At 31.4% G+C, this 21,803-nt stretch overlaps 1 protein-coding gene across 2 annotated transcripts in view; it reads right to left on the bottom strand.

Annotated features, from left to right (window-relative positions):
• Positions 1-821: 821 nt before the first annotated feature.
• The window catches only part of LOC124357120 (snake venom 5'-nucleotidase-like), a 58,799-nt gene continuing 37,817 nt past the window's right edge, over positions 822-21,803 (bottom strand). For both annotated transcript variants that reach the window (XM_046808590.1, XM_046808591.1), the window contains exons 4-11: positions 18,920-19,123; positions 16,048-16,252; positions 13,663-13,860; positions 11,891-12,051; positions 10,416-10,515; positions 6,809-6,964; positions 6,412-6,612; positions 822-1,172 (exon numbers count right to left, since the gene is read on the bottom strand). In XM_046808590.1, the coding sequence (XP_046664546.1) occupies positions 985-1,172; positions 6,412-6,612; positions 6,809-6,964; positions 10,416-10,515; positions 11,891-12,051; positions 13,663-13,860; positions 16,048-16,252; positions 18,920-19,123 (1,413 nt within the window). In that variant the 3' untranslated portion in view covers positions 822-984. The remainder of the gene's footprint in view (positions 1,173-6,411; positions 6,613-6,808; positions 6,965-10,415; positions 10,516-11,890; positions 12,052-13,662; positions 13,861-16,047; positions 16,253-18,919; positions 19,124-21,803) is intronic.

Genomic DNA, 21,803 nt, shown 5'->3' with positions numbered 1-21,803 from the left:
ACATATATGTGAATGGTGAGATTCCCCTAGGCGCTATGAAACTTAGCTATGATTTAATGGAGAAGTCTTCAGTTCTGCCTCCATCCTATCTAGCTGCATCAGACCCAGAACCTATGGAAAAGAAGCATCACTGCCTGGACATCTTAACGTGGCTAAAAAGATGTCTCTAGTAATTTCAGTAATCAGTGATGTGATTTTTAGTAATACCTCTCTCCAACTCTATGGTTTCTCGTGATAAAAGGGTCAACATTATGAACTCGATTGCTGATTGTATTGGAAAACCTAACGTCGATGGTAAAATAGCCTACATGAGGAAATTTATGTACAATAGACATAATTTTTCTTTCCGACGTATTTTTTCACTTCATAAGGTTTAGGACGCCAATTGGTTTTTACTACATACATGTATGTCGATAGCAAGACGTGTATGTCATTATAGCAAAACATTTTACACCTATGTTAAGCTGGTGTTTAAGCTTATTTTGGACTCAAGTAAGTATTGAAATAATCTTTTTGCTTATTTTGATAAATAATCTTAAACATCCTACCTTTATGAAACATGCTTTGTAACTTATTAACGCTTTCCACGTTATTTAGTGTATTTTCAGAATGGGAATTTGGGGCTGAACGTTTTAAGTAAGTATGCTATACTCATGATAGGCGGGTTATTGTTGATTAAGAAAGAGATATTTTCTTCTTTTATTTGAGAAGGACAACACATTTTTTGTTGCAAAAATAGTTTTTGCTGTGATCGGTTGTTTAAGGCGTAGAAAATGGAAATATTGATGGGTGACAAAACTAAAAATTATCCAAACACAATGTGATATAAAATTAATATAATTCAAATAGTAAGTTTGTACCTTTAACCCACATTCTTGAAATAGAAATCACTGTGGTAAGAGAGTTACCGTGTATGGTAACTAGTAGAGACTGTTGCATTCCCCACTTTTCTCAATGAGTATTTTTATTGACTACAACAAAAGATCACGCTTTCGGAAGACAGGTGACAATAAACACAGCGAGGAGTAATAAGTAGTTCGTGCTGTAACTGCTGGAAGCGCTGCTCCGTGAAATCTGTTTGTGGTCCACAAACCGTATCCTTCCACTCACCTCAGGATACACGGGAGATACGCGCTTCAGGTAATTCTCCACCGCATCAACATCGGAGAAGGCTGAAACATAGTTACTATCACAGACTCTGTTTAAAAAAAATATCCTATTAAGATAATATTAGGAAACTACCTAAATATACACGTAACTTTGTAAAACATAGTAAAAGGAGTAACATTACTTAGTCTAAAACAGTTCACAAGTTTTGATGATTGAGGAGTACAAATCTAAAACTTGTACTTGAAAAAAATTGATTTGAAACATTCTCTGCTGCTTAATCCGTCATTTATTGCATTAGTCGGTTAAAAAGTTTGCTATACAAATGTAAACAACATTTTCCAGCATTTGCGGACAATAAGTTTTTACAAAAGAATGTAAGGGATGTCGGTTCAAGCAACTTGGAATGCCGGGGTAGGTATTGGTGAGCCATACTTGATGTAGGAAGCTCATGCGGACATTCCAAACACTAGTGACGTCGTTGAATCTGATACTTCTATAAAATAATACAATTGCAGAGCGTTAGCATAGCCTAGCTCTGTAACGACCGGAAATTGTTCATACATTCTTATCTGTCTGTCTATATACCCGTCATCTGCACGAAAAAAAAATCAAATGAACTGTGGACTTTCATACTGCAACTAATTTTACATGACAATTTTCTAAGGGACAATACAGAGTTTGATGATGGTGTAAGCCATTCCAAAAGGTTTCGGTGAACGTTAGTAAAAACTTTTACATTTGTTTTATGTGTAACTAAGATAGCAACGAAAACACGACAGAATATATAAGTCTTTAAATATCGATATTGTGAATTGACTCAATCATATGAGATTTTAACGAGTGGCATATAAGAACATATGGCTCATCTACCACAACATTTCCTTTCATTCATAGTGTAACACCACCGCAAAGCCAATGTTAAAACTCGGTGAACAGATTTGATTTTAGACCAATCTTGAACACTAGTATTCTAAAAGGAACTTTTATTATGTAAGCACCAAAGTAAACACTTAAATGTATCATGTGACAAAATATATCAAGGGAGATTTCATCTGTAGACTTTAAATTTTGCATGAAAGTTCATTGATAATTAGAAAGGAAGAGTTCGATCAAGGCATTGGCGGAGCGTCATTGAACATTTTCCGTTCATTAGGCTCACACGATTTCTCTTATGTAATTCGAATGGATGAAAACATTTCTTTCCTGTCGGCACAAACTTTGGCAGGACATCTCGATAGTGAAATGTGCTACGGTTTTGAAATTTTGCTTGCTACCTCCACGAAGCTTGTTATGTGACAGGTGGTGTGGCTTACTCCTACGATGTATTATTTCGATTCGCTGGGATAGTTTATTTTTATATTATTTTAATTGTGCCCAAATTTATTGGTAAGATTGTGCTTACTGAATGCCATTGCTTTTATTATGATATTTATTTCATTTTATCCTTAACTACTAGTCTCAAAACTAGCTGTAAATATAGAATAGAGAACCCTCATCTAGGGAATAGTAAATAATTACTAATTATCCAGATATTAGATCCTGATATTCCAAAACCATAGGAGTATGTAAAACGAGTTACTCTGAGTCATTGAGTTTTAGTAACTGGGATATTACGACCCAGGGTAATTTGCAGCAGGAGAGTCAAGTGTTCTAAGAAAGACAAGTTGAGTGTCCAAGAGCTTTACACTTTAGTGACACACGTAGGAAAGGGACCACAATTGTAGAGTTTGCACAAGTTGAAGTGGCACATTAAATTATATCCGAGTGGGAGTGAGGTGTATTAAAATCGTTTAGTTACATAATTCCTGATCCATCAAATTTGAAAAAATTTTCTCACCATATTCTATTAAACGGTATAGCTATAAAAACATAAATAACTCACCACAAAGTGCACATAACACATTGTGCAATAGAGCTAAACATGTTGAGTCAGAGCTAATTTGAAATTTTAGTATTACCCAAAGTGTCGTTGAACTAAATTCTTTGCTACTGTTGTGAGTATTGAGACTCAAGAATTATATTAGGACATTTTAATTAACCATAAACAAATTAACCAGATAAACTCCTAAATTACCACTAAGCAGGCTCATCCTACTAGAAGTACATTCTAAATTTGTCATAAACATTTAAAAAATACTGTACAAAACACTGCCTCAAAAACATCCACTCCACAAATTTAAGCGATTTCAATGGAAGCTGGATTCCTTGTAATTCTAGAAAGTACCAGGACTCATTCGAGTATTGTCCATTTTGTCACGGGATATTTTGCGTCGCTTGGATCACAAAACCGGAGATTAGTCTATAAATCAAGAACAAATAAACGATCTCTGAATTTCCCCTGTTTGAAATATGAGGCAAGTTAAGGAATAAAACAAATACAGCAGTCAAACAGTTATATTTCACTGTGACGGACTCTCTGGGATCATAACTCAGCCCCTTGCGAACAAACACCAGGTTTACTCGTCGCATTACCCTTCTTTATTTATCTGTCAATGAGTATTTTCACAGTTCCGAAGTAAAACAACAGTGATATACAGCGAATTTCATGTTGCTTCTTTAAGCTTTATTAAATTTATCTCATTGTTTAAAATACAAGTTTGCTTATTTATATCGATATACAACGTGTGCGTAATAGTTTTCTTGTTTATAGTTTTGATTTTATCATTAAAAATAACCCATTAACTTTTTTAAATATCTATACATTATAAACTAGTTCAACATTCTTCTCATTGGTAGGCCTATGTTTGAGAAAATTCCATAAACATAGTTATTGTGTATAGATTTTCTGTAGAGAGTCATTTGCATGCTTGAAAAACAAATATTAATCCAACAATCAGAATATAGTGTTTTAAAAGCACTTTAACGTGTAAAAAACTAGGAAAGTTTTTATTATCAAATAGAAATAAAAACACAGAAGTTCCACTGAACAATTTGTTTGCAGCGCAAATATGTGGCCACGAACTACCATTTACATAACTTACTGAAACGAAACACTTTAAACTATTTTGACCGGCGTAGTTACAGATCTCAATTAGAATTGTCTTTTATTTTCATTCTGTAAAGAATTAAAGTTGTATTATATAAATGGATAATTAACTATAAAATATATTTTTATTGTTGAACAGCAGTTTTAGGTATTTAACAATATTTTATATACTCGTACATTATATGAAATCTACTACACTCCTTTTGTGTGTGCTTGAAATACATTCCAATACAGTGTTCTACTCCTTGGTTTTCCAAATTTCCAATGTTAATCCTTATGATAGTATGTTGCTTTAGTTTAATACAGCGGAAAACTAAAACACACATGCTCACGCAGTTATTCTTAATCCACTAACCAATTTAATGTATACTGATTGGTAAGTTGGTGCGCCTTGATTCAACCTCCCCTGTTTTCTGTATCAGTTAATTGGAAATGCAGAGATTGTAAGTCCATTATTTAAGTAAATACAACATATTTTAGAAAATATCAAAATATAATTGAAAACTGTTTATGAATTTCCGATATTTTTACTGTATTCTTATAAACTAAAACAAACAAATATATTTATGGTAAAAGAGGGCTGAAGTATAAAACAATCTCATTATATATTAATGACGAATAATATATATATAATATATATATATATATATATATATATATATATATATATATATATATATATATAAATTTCAAAAACAAAATTACATGTTAATTTTGCTACAGATAGAAATATCGTTATAGAACTCATCTTATTAGATCTTTGTTTGACAGAATTAAGGTATTCAGAACTGCATATGATAGTTTAATCTAAAACTACACGACAAAATTTACTGAAATTTACTTACCAATTACCAAAAACATTTTAAAAGATTTGTGAAAGAGTTTCACTCTAACACCATTACAATATTCATTTTTGCTTACAGTAGAAAATCGAACGAAAGTATTGAGGTCTAAAGGTCGACTATATAACTTTCAAGAAGTGTACAAGCAGCAAATAAACTGTGTGGAATGGAATTGGATCTGTTAATAAGCAATTTATTGTTTCAATGTAACAGAATAGTTGTAAGTGCTAAGGCTGATGGAAACTTAATGAATGTCATATTTTACTCATGGGGAATCGTGAGAGACGTAAGTAGGTCTACCCATAAAAAGGAAATTCAATATTCTGGAAAAGTAAATTATTACCTGCAAATAACCTAAAAGGAAGATATCCAGATTATTGATTATGTGGCGTATGCATAACAAGCATTGTTAACATTTGTGTATAATTGTAATTTCCTAAATTACTTTTTCGTTTATAATATCAATATAATTCAATTTATATAATTATATATTTATATAGTTCAATTTATGTAGAAAATCTAGGATAATATGCTGACTTCGACATGGTGATCAGTTTTATATTTTGTATATATTTTCTAGATTTAGGACCAAAACTGGCGGCACGTCGCTTACTGCATCCACTCTGTGTAGCACCCTTATCCACCCACCCTAAGAGCGAAACAGTCAAGTTCTTATGAATGGAGAGTTGAAACCCGCCATTTAAATGACAGGTCGATATAGTGGGTTCGGCGCATGCGCGTTCCCCATTGACAGGGAGTGAGCGAGAGGTGAAGTCGGTACCTGTAACACAAATGCTTCAACACATGTGTTGGTGTTGGAGAAATCCGTTGGAAATGAGCTCAGTTGATAACTTGACCAATGTCTTCAAGAGTCTCAAAAATATTAACACTGAGTAACGCGTCCACTGTCTCGTTAATTATGATTTCACTTACAGTCGGAAGAGAGTATTGAGCTTGTATGAATGTTTGCCTGAAAATGGAAATTCCATTGAAAAATTTCAATCTTTACTATTATATACAAATCTAATGGTGTCAGTCTGTAAGTTCGTGTGTGTGTTACTCAATCACGTAAAAACTACTTGACCGATTGTACTGAGATTTTACATGGTCATTCTTTGGGTCCCTCGTTAATATAGGCCTATTGTTATCTCAAAAATCCCTCTAGGATACGACCCGTTTGTATCTCAAATTTCGAAGTTGTTTAGCGGCAGAAAAATATTAACTGAAAGAGCTTGTTAAATGTAATCAACTGTTCTGTGTAAACATTGTTTTATGGTAGGACAACCATATGTTTAGTTAATTAAACCGTTATTTTCAATTTATTTACATTTATAGTCATAGCAAATAAAGTAAGCTTGTTAGTAACAACATTTCTCATTTTAGTTTTTTGCAATTACTGTTGAGTACACAGTAAGATAATATCAAGATAAAAAATTATAATCAAGCAGTGATAAAATATACAGATCTACTCACATAATGTTTTTCTTTCTTTAGCGTACTCGAACATGGAGTAACCATCTCCGCCTTCTGCCAGGAAGGTGGACGTAAGAACACTGTACACCTTGTTGACATCTAGGGGAAGGTAGTTTGGAACTTTGCAGTCACCACAACGGACAAGGGCAGAAACAACCCTTTTCTGTGGTGGCTTAGATAGGTCATATTCTACCTGAATACCTGCAAGATCAATATATCACATTTGTTTGAAATGTACAGTAGATTATAAACGAATATTAATATTGCAAGAATTTTAATATTTTTAAAATTATATTAGATGATACAATAATGCTCTGCGTGGCATTTTTTAGTATGGTAAGTCGAAAGCTGTTTTACTGGAATTGACAAATGTTCTTGGAAAGTGTATAACACCCACCGGAGTATTGCATGAAGCCCCCCACACGCTCCTCCTTGCTGTATCTGGACACACTGTGCTCCAGGACACGCATCAGAACACTCCCCGTCAGTGTTAAACGCTCCACTGAGTTTTGGAACGGTAATACTTCTAGAAGATCGGAGTACGCTATTACACCTGTAAAATATTACAGATTATAGTTAGTGAATAATAAATTTTTTTATTTATTACAGTACAGAGGAATAGTTACATAATAACCAGAGTAGTGTGTAAAAGTTTAGTAATTTTTAAGATAATTATCAAAGACCAAGATGCTAAATTATACTTTTTATTAGCTTCTTTATTAAATATTAAAATACTGAACTTATGTGTTGCTCAATGGTTACTCCGAATTTACATCACATTACAGACTGACATTCGGTGAAGCCTGTCATTCGAGGGACTGGAAACATGTTATTTCTGTTTGCCTGTCCTTATGTTTGTCTGTCTGACAGCATGTCCGCAAGATATCTCGAGAAGGATTAGCCTATGGAATTCAAATTTTACCTCAAGTTGAATTCAATTGGTCAGTACGTAGTGTGTCAGGGTGTTGCGTAAGTGAGAAATTTTGCATTGGTCTTATGGGTTACCATTGTAACTACGAGAAAATCACAGAATAAATGTGTGTAATCACTGTACAAACACATGTACACTCAACATTTTTCATCCAATCTAGTTGACGCCCTTTGATGCATCACTTGGTGGTGGGGGTACTTCTTCCTTGTATTATAAAATGTCATCTTCGAACTTGTATATAACACATGTACACTCAACATTTTTCATCCAATCTAGTTGACGCCCTTTGATGCATCACTTGGTGGTGGGGTACTTCTTCCTTGTATTATAAAATGTCATCTTCGAACTTGTATATAACACATGTACACTCAACATTTTTCATCCAATCTAGTTGACGCCCTTTGATGCATCACTTGGTGGTGGGGTACTTCTTCCTTGTATTATAAAATGTCACCTTCGAACTTGTATATAACACATGTAAAATCTTTACCCTATGATCAATAGAATGCGATTGTTATCTCGAATATCACACATACTTTAAGCATGTATTTTATCGCACTTCACTGCTGCATTACAACACAAGTGTAATGATGGACGTTATTATAAAACCGATGAATAGGAGGATTTTACCATCATGCGGGGAAAAATGTTAACGAAAGTTTTACAAGTCAGATATTAAAATGTATACAATTTTATTCTCTGGAACGTACATCCTATTAACTAAACATTTAGATTTAAACCGTCACCCAGAAGTTGAAAAGTCAGGGGTTTTTATCAGGCAGTGGATAGCAGCAAGTAAGAGATGTATAAGGAACACATAATTCGACCCATAAATAGAGGGGAAACACAGGAGGATCTCGTAAGATTTAAATATTTGATTTGTTTAAACATATTACAAAACATTAATGTATTGCATACATTAATAACAAATATGGAATAAAGAATATAAATAGTGCTTTGGTAATTTTGATACATTAGCTACAGTTAGCAGTTCATTAAAATATTTAAAGAAGTAATTACAAGACAGAATGCCTGGAAAACACGATAGAAAGTATTTTTAGAAACATCACTACTAAGAGCATAACGTGTATCCATGAAACATTATAGATTACATGTCTTGTAAATCCCAAGAAATTCTCCATTAGAAAGAAGTTAAACATTAAAACATCCATTACAGAAGCTGAATAAAGAGGTTATTCATTGTGGCTATCATATGGAAGTTTTAAACTGGTAATTTATGAATAGTTATAGAAGTAAATTTAAACCATGTTTTTATTACGATAATTCTTTAAAAACAGGAATACAATTTATTATTTTCAAACTTGGAGAGCGCATCAATGTTAAAGTTTTAAAGCATACAAGTAGCTACCACAACAAATATTTTTTAATATTATTTTTCTCTACGAAGAATATCTTAGATCATATTTATGACAATGGTTAAATTATCCCTTTAGAGCACTAAATTGAAGATTGTACATTGTAAAATAACGGAGGAAATATGCTTCACAAATTATCATAATCAGCCGTTGCGCCATGCCGCACAGTGCCCCACTGAAGCTTTTAACTGAATAGATACGGCTGACAAACTCGCTCCGGCCATTTTAATTACGATCGTGCTAGGTTTGGTTGTCTCAAATACTTACGGTGATGATTAATATACCGTTTTCACACGTACTACTGTTACGCGTGTGTTATCGCATTCCTCTCAAACTTTTGTGCGCTCACTATTTCGAAACCTCACGAGATATTTAAAAACGTAAGAGTCGCGAAACTACGTCTTGATCTTAAAACATGTTTAGTATTTTATCGTGCTTAATAGCTGTGATGGACTTATATTTTTCTAAAACTTAAAATTTTCTATCTTAAATCTACAAAATAATGAGTATAAGTATAAATTTCTTTCTTAATAAACATTTAATCTTTGATTATCATCTGAAATAACAAAGTTAAAAGCTTCTCATAAGCACAAACAGCCTTCATTTTAAAATACGTTGAAGTAAGGTTATCCAAACTACTTATTGAAAGATTTTTAGAGCTAGTACCTAGATACTCCTCCTGGACAAAGCCAATTCAAGTATTATGTCAATCAGGAACATTTACGGTATCTATCGTATGACCTCTCATTGCATCTGTGTTATTAAATACGTCTTACAACTTTGACGCGTGACAGCAAGATTTGCGCATTTGCCGACCCAAGTTGGTATTAGGCTGATTAATAAACTACCAAATGCATTAAACAAACAGAAACTCGAAATCACATTCGAGCTCGATTGTAGTGCCATCTGATGATAAATGCGTTTTATTCGGTTGATGAGTTCATGGAGAGTCGCTGGGATAACTAATTTGTATTGGTCTAAAGTCAGCCAAATTTCGGATGTGGTCTACCAAATTGAATGAGTGTGTGTGATGATTGTAATTATGAATAGGCTTAACTCTTAGATTAAAATTTTAACTTTCAAATCCTAAAGTTGAAAAACAATGAGTTACTGTTAAAATGCAAAATAAATGAATTTGAATTTACTGCCACCACATTTAACAATTTAAAATATTAAAACGTTTATAGGAACGGTCTTGGTAGTAAAGAGTATTAAGGTCATGTGAACGCCATATTCATTTTTACTCTACGATGCTTAATGCCAAAGGTTATTCTGATTTACCAAGTTGCATAGCTGAGGCTATTTAATTCCAAAAATTTGAATTAAAACCACGTGGAACCTAAAGATATGTCTAAAAATGATTCATCATTCGTATTTAGCTTGAAATAAAATTTAATTGATTAGAGTCCAAAAAAGATCTACATTTATTCTACGTTTTTTAATATAAAAAATAAAATGTTTGCTCAAATGAAAAAGGCACCATTCATAATTATGGAGTTGAAAGTAAGGTTGGAATTATCCAAATCTAGGGTACAATATTGAGATACCTTAACAATATAACAGAATATTTTTTTTCGTTTCTTACAACAAATAAATATAACTGGGGCTCAAATAAAGTATTATCAGTAAACAAAGTATTTAAAAATTGAAAATGTGCAGACAAATATTGTGGAAATTTTTGATGAATTATGATTTACCTCCTGTTTCTTTGGTGTCAATAGAAGACCTAAGACCACCTCCCTGAACCATTGCAACAGGAGCGTCCGTCCAACCACTGCCGTAGAAATCCTTAGCGTTCTAAAACAGAGGACTCAGTGTATTATAAACAAAGATTGGAAACAGAATTACAACAAAAGGCTTAATTGAATAGACCGTTCGTTCATAGATTACGGATTTATTTCAGAACATAACTCAGAAAACAGTCAATTGCATCTCTTTTCTCAACATACGCTTTTAGAACTTTATTTATAATCTCCAATCTAATGCATCCAAACTAATATATTTCATGATTGAAGTATGAATTTATACAATGAATGAGATCCACTTCCTTTCTACGTATATCTTCAGTCGCATTGGTGTCGTTTTTAAGATGATAATGATGTTTCTTGTATACCGTAATAACGTGCGATATGCTTTATCTTTATATTTATAAATAAACACTTCTGGTGGTATACTGCAGTGTATTTAATTATGATGGTATAATCTAAAATTAAAGAAATTGTATCAGAATTATCATTGGGTAATGTTCAAAATTTGAAACCACCACAATTGCAACCATGATCACTTTCTTGAAGATGAAGAAATGTAAATATTTGTTTTTTCTATTATTCCACGAGAAATAACTATAGCAGCTTAAAGTAGGGATTTTGGACACTGTTTTCTTCAGGATCAAGGAAACCTATCAACATAAGAATGTGGCAATCTTACAATATGTTATGAATTACGACTTCAGGATAAGGCATATTGCCCAGTGAGTTGTAAATGAATTAGCATGATTAATTAAATATAATTTGAGTAAATTTAATACTTCCATAAAACAATACTAAATAAAATTATAACTTTATAAATAAAAGCTAAATAATTTATAACATTTATCTGTAATATAAACACTGAAAAAATTGCATATTCTTATTTTCAGCCAATTTAATGTGTGCTTGATTACATGACCTCCAAAATCTACTTTAAATTTCTAAAATACAACATAAGATTTTAAATTTATACTTTTTTTCTTAAAAGAGATCTTAAAAGCTTGGTTAAAACCTTCTTTGATAAAAAACCTAAAAATATTACACGTATTGTTATAAATGAACAAGAATAAGAACTTAATTCTGTTAGATGCCATATCTAATATACCTTTGTAAAACAATGTTTATATTAATTTTACTAATTTTTATGTATTTCGCGGTAGTTATGAAATTGGAATTTAACATGGATGTATTGGTATGTTACTAACATTACTTATTACTCTCTAACTAAATGCTTTATTCGTACCTCACACAGTCTGGAGTTTTTGGTATTGATTTGCAGTGTTGATGCTATTAAATCTAAACTATGTGCAAGTTATAAACGTTTGGTACTCATAAAATTACGTTATGTAGACTCTCTCTGTTTCTGAAAAATATAACAGAAAACAAATCAGTTTAAGGGATAAAAATTTGTTATATTTACTTACGTCATCGACTAAAGCGTCGGTAACCAAGTTGCCAATGTTACACTCTCCGAGTCTGCAGTTTTGGTTGCCATCTAAATATGCTTTAGAAAACCCAATTTTCCTTCCAGTCAAATGTTTTAGTTCGTTTCCATATTTTAAAACAGCTCTTTCGACGGCACCATCTGCAAATTTTAAGAAGTTGCTGGTTATAGTTGTTAAAACAGAATTTTCGAATACTGGATTTACCATCCACATTATGATGCAGCTAGCGATCATAATGCAATATATTTTAATTACGAATTATTAATTAACGGGAACTGCGAAGTTTAAAAAATATTACATTCATGATATTTGAACTTAGTATTTTATTTGAAAAATTCCAATGGAGAAAACAATGTAAGAAATAAAATACATATCTAACAAACCAAAATATAACAACCCAATTGTAAAAACACTCCAATCTATTTTAATTAGATTATAGGTTGCGAAGTTGGGTAATTAATAAGAACATTTTTGTTTTCATAAGAAGTTTTATTTTAAATAACTTACTGTTATCTGTCAACTCGATAACAACCGTAATGTTTTTACAGTTCATGCTTACTTACAGAGGTGAGGATTTATTCCACTGTAAGTAAACATATCTGAAAAGTTTTAAAAAACGTTAAATAAAAGTTTTAAGCTTTTAAATATATGAAGCTTAAATCTTCTCAAGGTAGTTATAAATGTTTAATTTACAAAAGATATCACTCGACGGAGAGAACTATTTTTTGTTGACTTTAGAGAGTATACAATTAGGTCCCACAACTGCTAAACGTGTATAAAATTTCATTGTTTTATACTAAAAAGCATATCATGGCTCAACATTTTAATTTTAATATATATATATATATATATACATATGTATATATATATATATATATATATATATATATATGTGTGTGTGTGTATATATTCACATATATATATATATATGTATATATATATATATATATATATATATATATATATATATTCACATATATATATATATATAGTATATACATTTAAATTGCCTAATATTTGAACAGCAAATGTAACTTTTTCTCTGTAAGTTAAAAGCCGTAAAATATGTCTTTGAGATATATATAACTTTGCAATCAACGTTATGCCAACTTTAAATATGTTCTTTTTAATAGTATATAAAGCTTGTGTTATGTTTGTTGAGGTTCACTTTGATTGAAGAATTATAGACATTTGCTTTTTTTATTTACCAATGCAGAAATCTATGTATAAATTAACGCACTGGAATATATCTTTCTCAGGTTTCGATAATTAATAATACAATTAAGTATTCACAAATATTAAAAACTAATCAAGATGAACCGGAATAAAAATATAATAGAAAGTGTTGCACGACAAAAAACAAGCATACACACACTATTAAGATAAAATAAGATAAACTAAGCCACTGTACAGTACTGGGTGAACCACACTGCACATACCATACGCATCAGAGAAGGCGAGAGACTAGGGAGAAGAAATTGACCTGAAGAAGAGGGCGCATTCAAATTCTTGAAATGTGGTGTTTATTTTTGTATGCATAACAATGGCAGGTGCCCTCATTTCTGTTAATCTTTCAAATCTTGTATCTTCAGTAGCAAATGAAAAAAAATTAATGATGTTTATGACTAAAAGATCCCATTTAGGATTATAACAAATAAATATTAAATGACCCAATATTCAAAATATTGTAATGCAAAGTATGGAGGTGCGTTTACAACATACTTATCAATGTAAGGGTACTTATTCCTCACCTTTCCTGAAGGAGTCGTCTAGCAGAATGGGGTTTCCAGTGCTGTGGATTACCTCACCCTCATCATCGAAGGTCAGTTCTAGTCGACCCAAGTACTTGGTGAACGCGTACGCTTGTACAACCAAGACCTTGCGTCCTGAAGGTTGTGTCACTACGGTGGGATAGGATCCCTCGGATTTCTCTATGTCGGGGTCATGTCCTGCAGCAACAACAAATAGCTATCCGTATCGGAATGGAAGATAGTAACATGTGTATAAGCAATGGTAAAATAATTAACAATACAATTATAAACGGATACAACAGTTCATTCCATTATTGCCAATGCATTGTTTGATTCTTCCTTCTGATTAATAGGTATTGATCATATAGATATTGATCTTTTATAGCCTCTAAAATTAAATTCCAGTTTTTACCTCGTAAGATATCATTAATCAGCTCATCATGTTTTGATTGTAAGGCTCATTACAGGGGTTCATTCCGTGACTGAATCTAATTAAAGGTTACGTGAAATTATATAAAGAAAGTTAAAGACCATGCATATTTCAGAAGAGCCTAATTGTTGTTTTTTATTACCGAAATAAATGATCACATAAAGTAGCTTGGGCTCAAATTAATTTAAACTGTGTTTAAACACAAAGCGGAAAGATGTAAAATTGACTCGAAGGATGACCTGTAGTATGACAATGTAAACTATTCATAATGTAAATAAGACAAGAAAACTAAATATTTTATTCTTAAATCAGATTAAAATTATGAGACTTGGGTTCAAATGGTAGCTTATTGTTTCATAACACTATAAAGTGATCTATTACGTGACTGGATCGATACAAAAGTTATTTGAAATAATATGAATCTTAAAGAGCAGAAACATTGATTTAATATTTTTTCAGTACATAAAAGAATTATAATCCAAAGATTAACGTAACCCTAATAGGTAATGTGTGTTATTATATACGAATTATTTATATACACTACTCTGTCTATCAGTATTACATATCACTGACCAATAAACCAGTTGCAACTGACAACATAAAACAATGACTTAGAAACAATTACTTTTGATTGGTAAACTAATCGATAAAAAAGTAAGTAGAGATAATGTATAATGGTAATTACTTCCCACTATCTCCTCCCCATCTTGTTTACACTTTTATTCTGGAAACACCGTCACTCACCCACGGGCTATTTTCCGCAGTAATTGGTATTGACGCGTGAATATTGTGGTCGTTGTTGTCTAGTTTTTAAGTATTCTATTACTTGTATTTTTTAACCCAGGATGAATAATAATATAATAAATTATCTTATCACAATACAATTCAAAGTACAAAAGTATGGCGGATTAGTATAGTGCTCTTGAGCTATCTTACGTATAGTTTTACACTACATAAGATATTTTTACTTTACTCTTCACTATTTTCACATTATTTTAATACACTATTAACATTAAAATTAATTTTTAAATGAATATTAGTTGTGAGATAAACACGGTGAGATTAGTATTGGTTGTTTGCGCATTAGGATGGAGAATTACAAGGATTCTATTTGTGTGGGTTTTATTCCATAAATTAGGTCACGAGCATTAATGTACTTTATTACATTTTACTGCTTAACTAATGTATAGTTATGCATAAATTATTTTACATTAGCAATCAGTATATTTTAATAGTAACTCGTTGTTACAGGTCATGAACTAGTCTTCCTCCACGAAAAGGTAAGAGGAATATTTGTACAGTTATTACGTGAAAGATATTTATATCGTGTTAAAAATCTATTAAGATTTCAGGAAACCATAGTAGATATTACAAAATTCAATAATACGTAAGTATTGTTATATTAATGCATTTCATTTATATATTTAAAGGGATATAATTAGTTTTAAATGCGTTGTTTATTATGTTATCAGACATCATTTGACAAAGTTATTACAAATTAACTCTAGTTTTTGTACATATATGTCTGATAATATTGTTTTAACATAAGTTTGTAATAAATAAACTACAAGTTACTGTTTTTAGTATAGTTAAAGTAAAGTGTTTGTCACAGACAAAAGCATTTTTTATTTGCTGGAGATAGAACGTTGTAAGGTGTAACGCTTTAATTTGATTATTCTGCAGGATACAGTAAACCAGGACTTACCAGTATACGCTAATTTAGAGAACTATTGTCATATATTTTTCATTTTAAAATTTGTGTAATGAGTTGGAACTAATTTTTGTTTTGTCAGTTACAATGTGTTTGGTGTGGAAACTATCCTGACAAACAACTTATTATAAAAGCAAATAAATCACAACAAAATATAAAAAGACATAATTGGCTTGTCCCAAGATTTATTATAGTATTTTAGATCCCCTTATCTATTAGAAAAAAGAGATATACAGTGTCAAACCTGTAAAAAGAAAAGTGTTGGTGTGTCCCCCCACCACCACGTCCAGATCCGGGACATGTTCTGCTATCAGCTTATCAGTGGAGAAACCTGAGTGACCTAGCGCTATCAGTATCTCCACTCCCTCTCGTTTGAGACGTTCAACTTCCTTCTTTATCTCGGTTATCTCGTCCTTCAGTTTGATATCATCGCCTAGTAAGGAAATGAACTGGAAAATATATCAATACTGTTACACTCGTTGGTTAATGTTGAGTTTCTGGTAAACTAATGGCTTATCCGATATATATCTAATACATTCATATATTATGTCTGTGCGAGATAAAACATTTATTTCTGGGATAAAACGCTGTTTTCTTTAAAACTTCATAATTATCAAAGATTAACTTAAATTTATTAAAATATAAATTGTAGAACTATTTAAGTCGTAAGAAAACCTAAATTTCTATAGTAAAAATATATTGTATGGTAAAATTGCTTCCTTCAATGATAAGAGATACATTAAAGATATGACACATGTAAAACCTGTTTCAATCTCAATATTTTGTTATATACGTACTTGAGTATTTTAACATTTATTTTAACTTACTTCAAACAATGTATTAACTTGACTAAATAATGTTTGAAAATATATGCCCACTCTTCAGACGTTTCTCTTGTAAAGTCAAAATATCTTGTAGAGTCAATAAGGTATGTTATTAATACTATTCATATATATATATATATATATATATATATATATATATATATATATATATAAAAATGTTAATCCTTGCCTCTTTTTTTTAGTAATCCCTTTGTAAAATTATTAGGATTTCAATGGATCATGAAATCTGTTTAATTTTTATACATTATTTATTCAGATATACATTTTTATTTTTTATAAAAGCAAAATATCACTAACATATTTACAATTTTAAACGTATACAATTTTCATTTCAGATTCAGTAATTTATATTTATTTATAAGTGATTCGAAAATCTTAAAAGCGAGGCGAAATGAAACCATGATTTCTAGTTTATGAATTCAATAGTATAACAGGATATAGATGGGTTACGCGATGAAAATCGAATATAAAAACCTTCTCTAAGGCTAATACTCTTGCCCGTATTGAATTACACCGCTGCGTCGACATCATTTGTGTTGTAAAACAAAACTCGAGATGGAAGTTTCATGTTTTGTCTGAGACTTGAATAAAATTTTAAATTCAACATTTTTTTTTTAATTTTGAGTACTATTGTTGTTATTAGTTTTTATTATATATAATCAAGCCCACTCACCTTTCTGGTGAGAATCAATCAAGTTTGAATTAAGATATTACTTTTTTCCAAGTATTAGTTATAAAGACTCATTTGGATTCTAGCAAGACTTTAACATTCATATCCCAATTTTGGTGTCAATTTTCTGTTACTTTATTATCCAGATATAGTGAGAAGCCGTTGCGTTTTACCCCTTAAGAAATACGAGAAACCTCAAAAACATGGAACGCCTTTACTGCAAAGTACAAACAATTTTGAATTTATTTTCTAAATAAACCATGAAAAATATAAAAGACTAAAAACTCTATGGAAGTACATTACGCACTCTTTTTAAAATAAGATATGTCATTGAGAAATACGGCCACAAATAGGGGTGAAAGGTGTTTTGTGGGGAGGAGTGAATAGTGAATTAGTTAAAAACTCTCTATTTTTTGCTTTATGCTTTTTTAATAATTAATTATAAAATTAATTAATTCTAAAAATCATTTATCTGAGTTGAGTAGTTTAGAAAATATTAATATTATTGTAAGGGGATGTATAAACGTTATTATTAGGGTTGATCAATAGTTTTGTGGGAAAATTTTGTTGTAGTAGTGCTGACTGAAAACACGGAATGTATTTCTTGTGATACAACGAGCACCAATACTTAAGTTGCTGTCTGCTATGAAAATAATGTAAATGTAAACAACATTCGCTGTTGCTTAACAGGTTAGCGTGTTTGGTGTTTCCGTTTTCAGTGTGTATGGTTTTGTTGTTTACTAGTTGTGCTTTTTGTGTAATAGTATATTCGGTTATTAGTTATGCTCAGGACACCAAATAAAACATTTAAAAGAAGCCTAAAATTTTTATATGCATACCTTACCATATTGTAAACATTGAACCTATACTGGTGCCCTAATTACAGAGAAGGCTATATGCCTGCATATAACACCAACGTTTAAAAATGTTTCGTCTGGCTAAAACCCTAGGTTAGAAAAGATTACAGTACTTGATTGAAAACGCAGAAGACTCAGACAGACAATAACATGGCCACACATTTACTAAAGGGCAATTTATCAAAGTTATTTACTATAGTTGAATATAGTTTGGTTTTTTAGCGTTTCGTAAAGTTTTTAAATTTTAACTTTAGGTAGTATTTTTGTACGATCTACAAAAGATATTAGCCTATTCTTGGTTATTTTAGGTTACATGTTACCTTAAAACTGAACCGAGATTTTTACAACATATGAAGAATAGGTATTTATATCATTCACTATTTGTATTTTCGGATGCACATTTATCTACTAAAAACACATATAGTTCATGAAATAACAAACATCTCTCTAAACATTTCATTAAATTTGAAATGATTTAAATAACCTATAAATAATACTTTATATATTTAATGTTTTAAAACATGTATATTAAAAAGTGGCCAGATTAACATGGACGAGACACAATTATCTTAAACCCTCAACACAGTTCTTATGAAGCTAATATCAAGATGGCTTTAAGTACAGCAGGCGCTTATATACCTAATACTCGTGGAGAGCTGCTAAAACTAGCTAAAAAGCGTATCAGTAGTGTAATCCACAGTTCATTTACGCTAGTAAACTACTACTTTTAACAAGTCAGAATACCTTAGTCTCCGGCGTGAGGTAACCGATGACTCCAACCTTGACACCATCGACATCCAGAACCTTCGAGGGCACTAATTGGGTCAAGTTCTGGAACTCTGGCCGTGCTGAGTGATCTATATTAGAGCAGACGATGGGAACAGAAGAGTTAGCGATGAAAGGGGAAAGACCTTCGGGTCCGCCATCAAACTCATGGTTACCCAGGGACTGAAACAATAAGTCAAGACGTTATAAGTTACATAGAAAGGATTGTGAAAAGAAAGCTATTAAATACTTTAAAAGACGAATAAAGTCTATTGCTCGGCCAAATGACAAGGATTAGCATAGTCTAGCCTGTAGAAACAGCTTTATCCAGGTGTAATTAGTCACGGAATCTGCGTGGGCCAATCTCCTTCCAGCAATTACTCCAGGAAAGTTTCGTTAATAGAGGTTGTGGCCTTGTGTAAAGGCATTGTAATGGTCGGCTGATACAGTTATCAACTCTGTTGACTCTTGGTTAAAAGTAATTAATTCCTTTTCATATAAAACTATCACTGGATAGCAATTAACATCAATAATTACCAATGGATAATTAGATTATCATTGGTTAATTGTCCTACAACTATTATTTATACACCCATAATTATATAATATTATAATACACCTGTTGAGATCCATGAAGTAGAATTTAGAGCACTAATCTCAAATCATGTCCTCTCGGAACAAGGAGAAACCAGCTCTGAACCAGCCTCTCCAGTCAAAGTATGTAGGGGTGGCACACCCTTACGTCTAGGCTAGCAAGAACCTTTGGCTATTAGGAAACGAACCCCACCACCCCCAACAGTCATCTCCCGAAATAGACTAGACCTGTCGAATTACCCTTGCATCCCAGATTCTCAACCTTTGCTTTTAGTAATGTACCGCTCCTAGACATCCATAAGGTTCCCCAGATTTGTGTGACACATCGGATTTTGCTGTGCACAGTGTGGATTCAACTGCCAGAAGTAACCATCCTGACTTGTGCGTGTGGTTATAAGAATGTATTTAGGAAAATTTCAGTTTTAAAATTCAGTGAGAAAGATTGATATTTTTTAACAGTTACTCTTACTTAAAGAGCTTAAAAGTTTATTCTATACAGAATGCAGAAGGTTTAAAGGTTCAATATATCAATATAACTTATTTAAACAGTTGACCCTTTTTTATGAATAATGCTTATGAATTATGGAATTTAATATTATTTTCTAATAGTAAATCCCGTTAACATTATATACATTGACATAGGCTTAGATTGAAGATTTTCATCACACTCCTCACGAGATATACTCCCAATTTACGCGTGAGAACCTTATTTCATATACAGTATTTAACATAACCGTATGACATTGTGCAGTTTTTAAATTTTTACCTTGTATATAATGTAACATTATTCATATTTCCTGATATTATCGTTACTTACAGAGACAAAAACTAATAAGAACCAGAGATTGTAGTAACAATATCTTAATATCGTATAAAAATATTAATTATACAATTCTTAGCCAAGTTCAATTTAATGCAGGTATATCATAAGCTGTAGTGAATTTCAGATACCAATAACGTGTGAATAAGCTGAATTTGACTTCAGATGTTGCTAGTGGCTAGTGTATGCTATTTTTTGGATCTTAGAGATTGTTATAATCTTAAATAATCGACGAAACATTAAGATGTAAGAATAAATCTGTGTGTATATATGGTATAATAGGCCATAATGTATGAGGTACTCTCATTTGCATGAAAAATATGTCAGAAAATAACAGGAATGACAAAAGCCGAATGTTATGAAAAGGGTAAATTTATTACGAAAATTTAACTTATCGTGAGTAACTTTTCCTATCCTATAATGTATTTCTGACATAAATGAATATAAAGACAACAAAAATACGAGACACAACAATGTGCACGAAAGGCAATTTTGTATAAGCACTTCGTAATAACTTTGAAATTAAAATAAATATATCATAAACGTTAGCAAAAATTTAAGTCGGCAATAAAAGATACTTACAAGAGACATTTTAAAAATTTTAAAGTGTTAGGCGTCTCGTATAATTTCTTATCCTAGAGATTAAAAAAAACTCTAAAATAAAAAAGGCCTTATCGTTTAAAATTTCATAAAAATTCATGTTTATTTATCACAATTAGTATATACATGTATAGTAAATACTGCTAATATATATCTGAGATAGTACAAGGATCATATTCCGTTTTTGTGTAATTTTGAATAATTTAAAAAGCAGAATTATGTTTTGTTAGTATTTCTTTGCCAAAGTCATTAGGAGGATTCAAGAATATAGATGGCAGCAATTACAAAGCAGGTGTGAGCTGCCGCTGCGCCGTGAGCAGAATAGGTACGGGCTATAGGTGACGTTTGTCTGTAGAGGAAAAATACTTAAAAATTTACATCAATCTGCATTTTAATTTGTTTATTTAATCCGCAATAGTTTTTACATTCCACGAAACTTAATACTACAAAGAGGTTTGTGAATAAACTATACATTCTAGTTACGAGTATATACCTCATAACAATACCAACTAACTGTTCCTAAAATTCTTTGTTTTAAAATGAGCGAAAAAAGATTCCTAATGCGTATATTTGATTTCACTATCACAAGATTTAAGAATGAAACACCAGTATTTATCCATTTATTCTTTTAGAGGTAGAAACCAGCTTTAACTCAAATTATTGAAAGGATAAGTCAAATAAAATGTATGGAAATAGGTTATGTCTGTTTTTACAAAGTAGTCGAAATAATTGTTTTCATCATAATTCCAGATTACTCGGTATTTGTTGCAGTAATAGATTCAAACTGTAACTGAACAATATCGTTTATAAACGTAAAGAACTTTGTACTAAACAACTTCGTGTCATTAA

The sequence above is a fragment of the Homalodisca vitripennis genome, chromosome 3 (assembly GCF_021130785.1).
Source record: "Homalodisca vitripennis isolate AUS2020 chromosome 3, UT_GWSS_2.1, whole genome shotgun sequence".
NCBI classification, from domain to species: domain Eukaryota; kingdom Metazoa; phylum Arthropoda; class Insecta; order Hemiptera; family Cicadellidae; genus Homalodisca; species Homalodisca vitripennis.
Note: the sequence above shows the minus strand (reverse complement) of the source record. Positions and strands in the feature narration are given on the sequence as shown.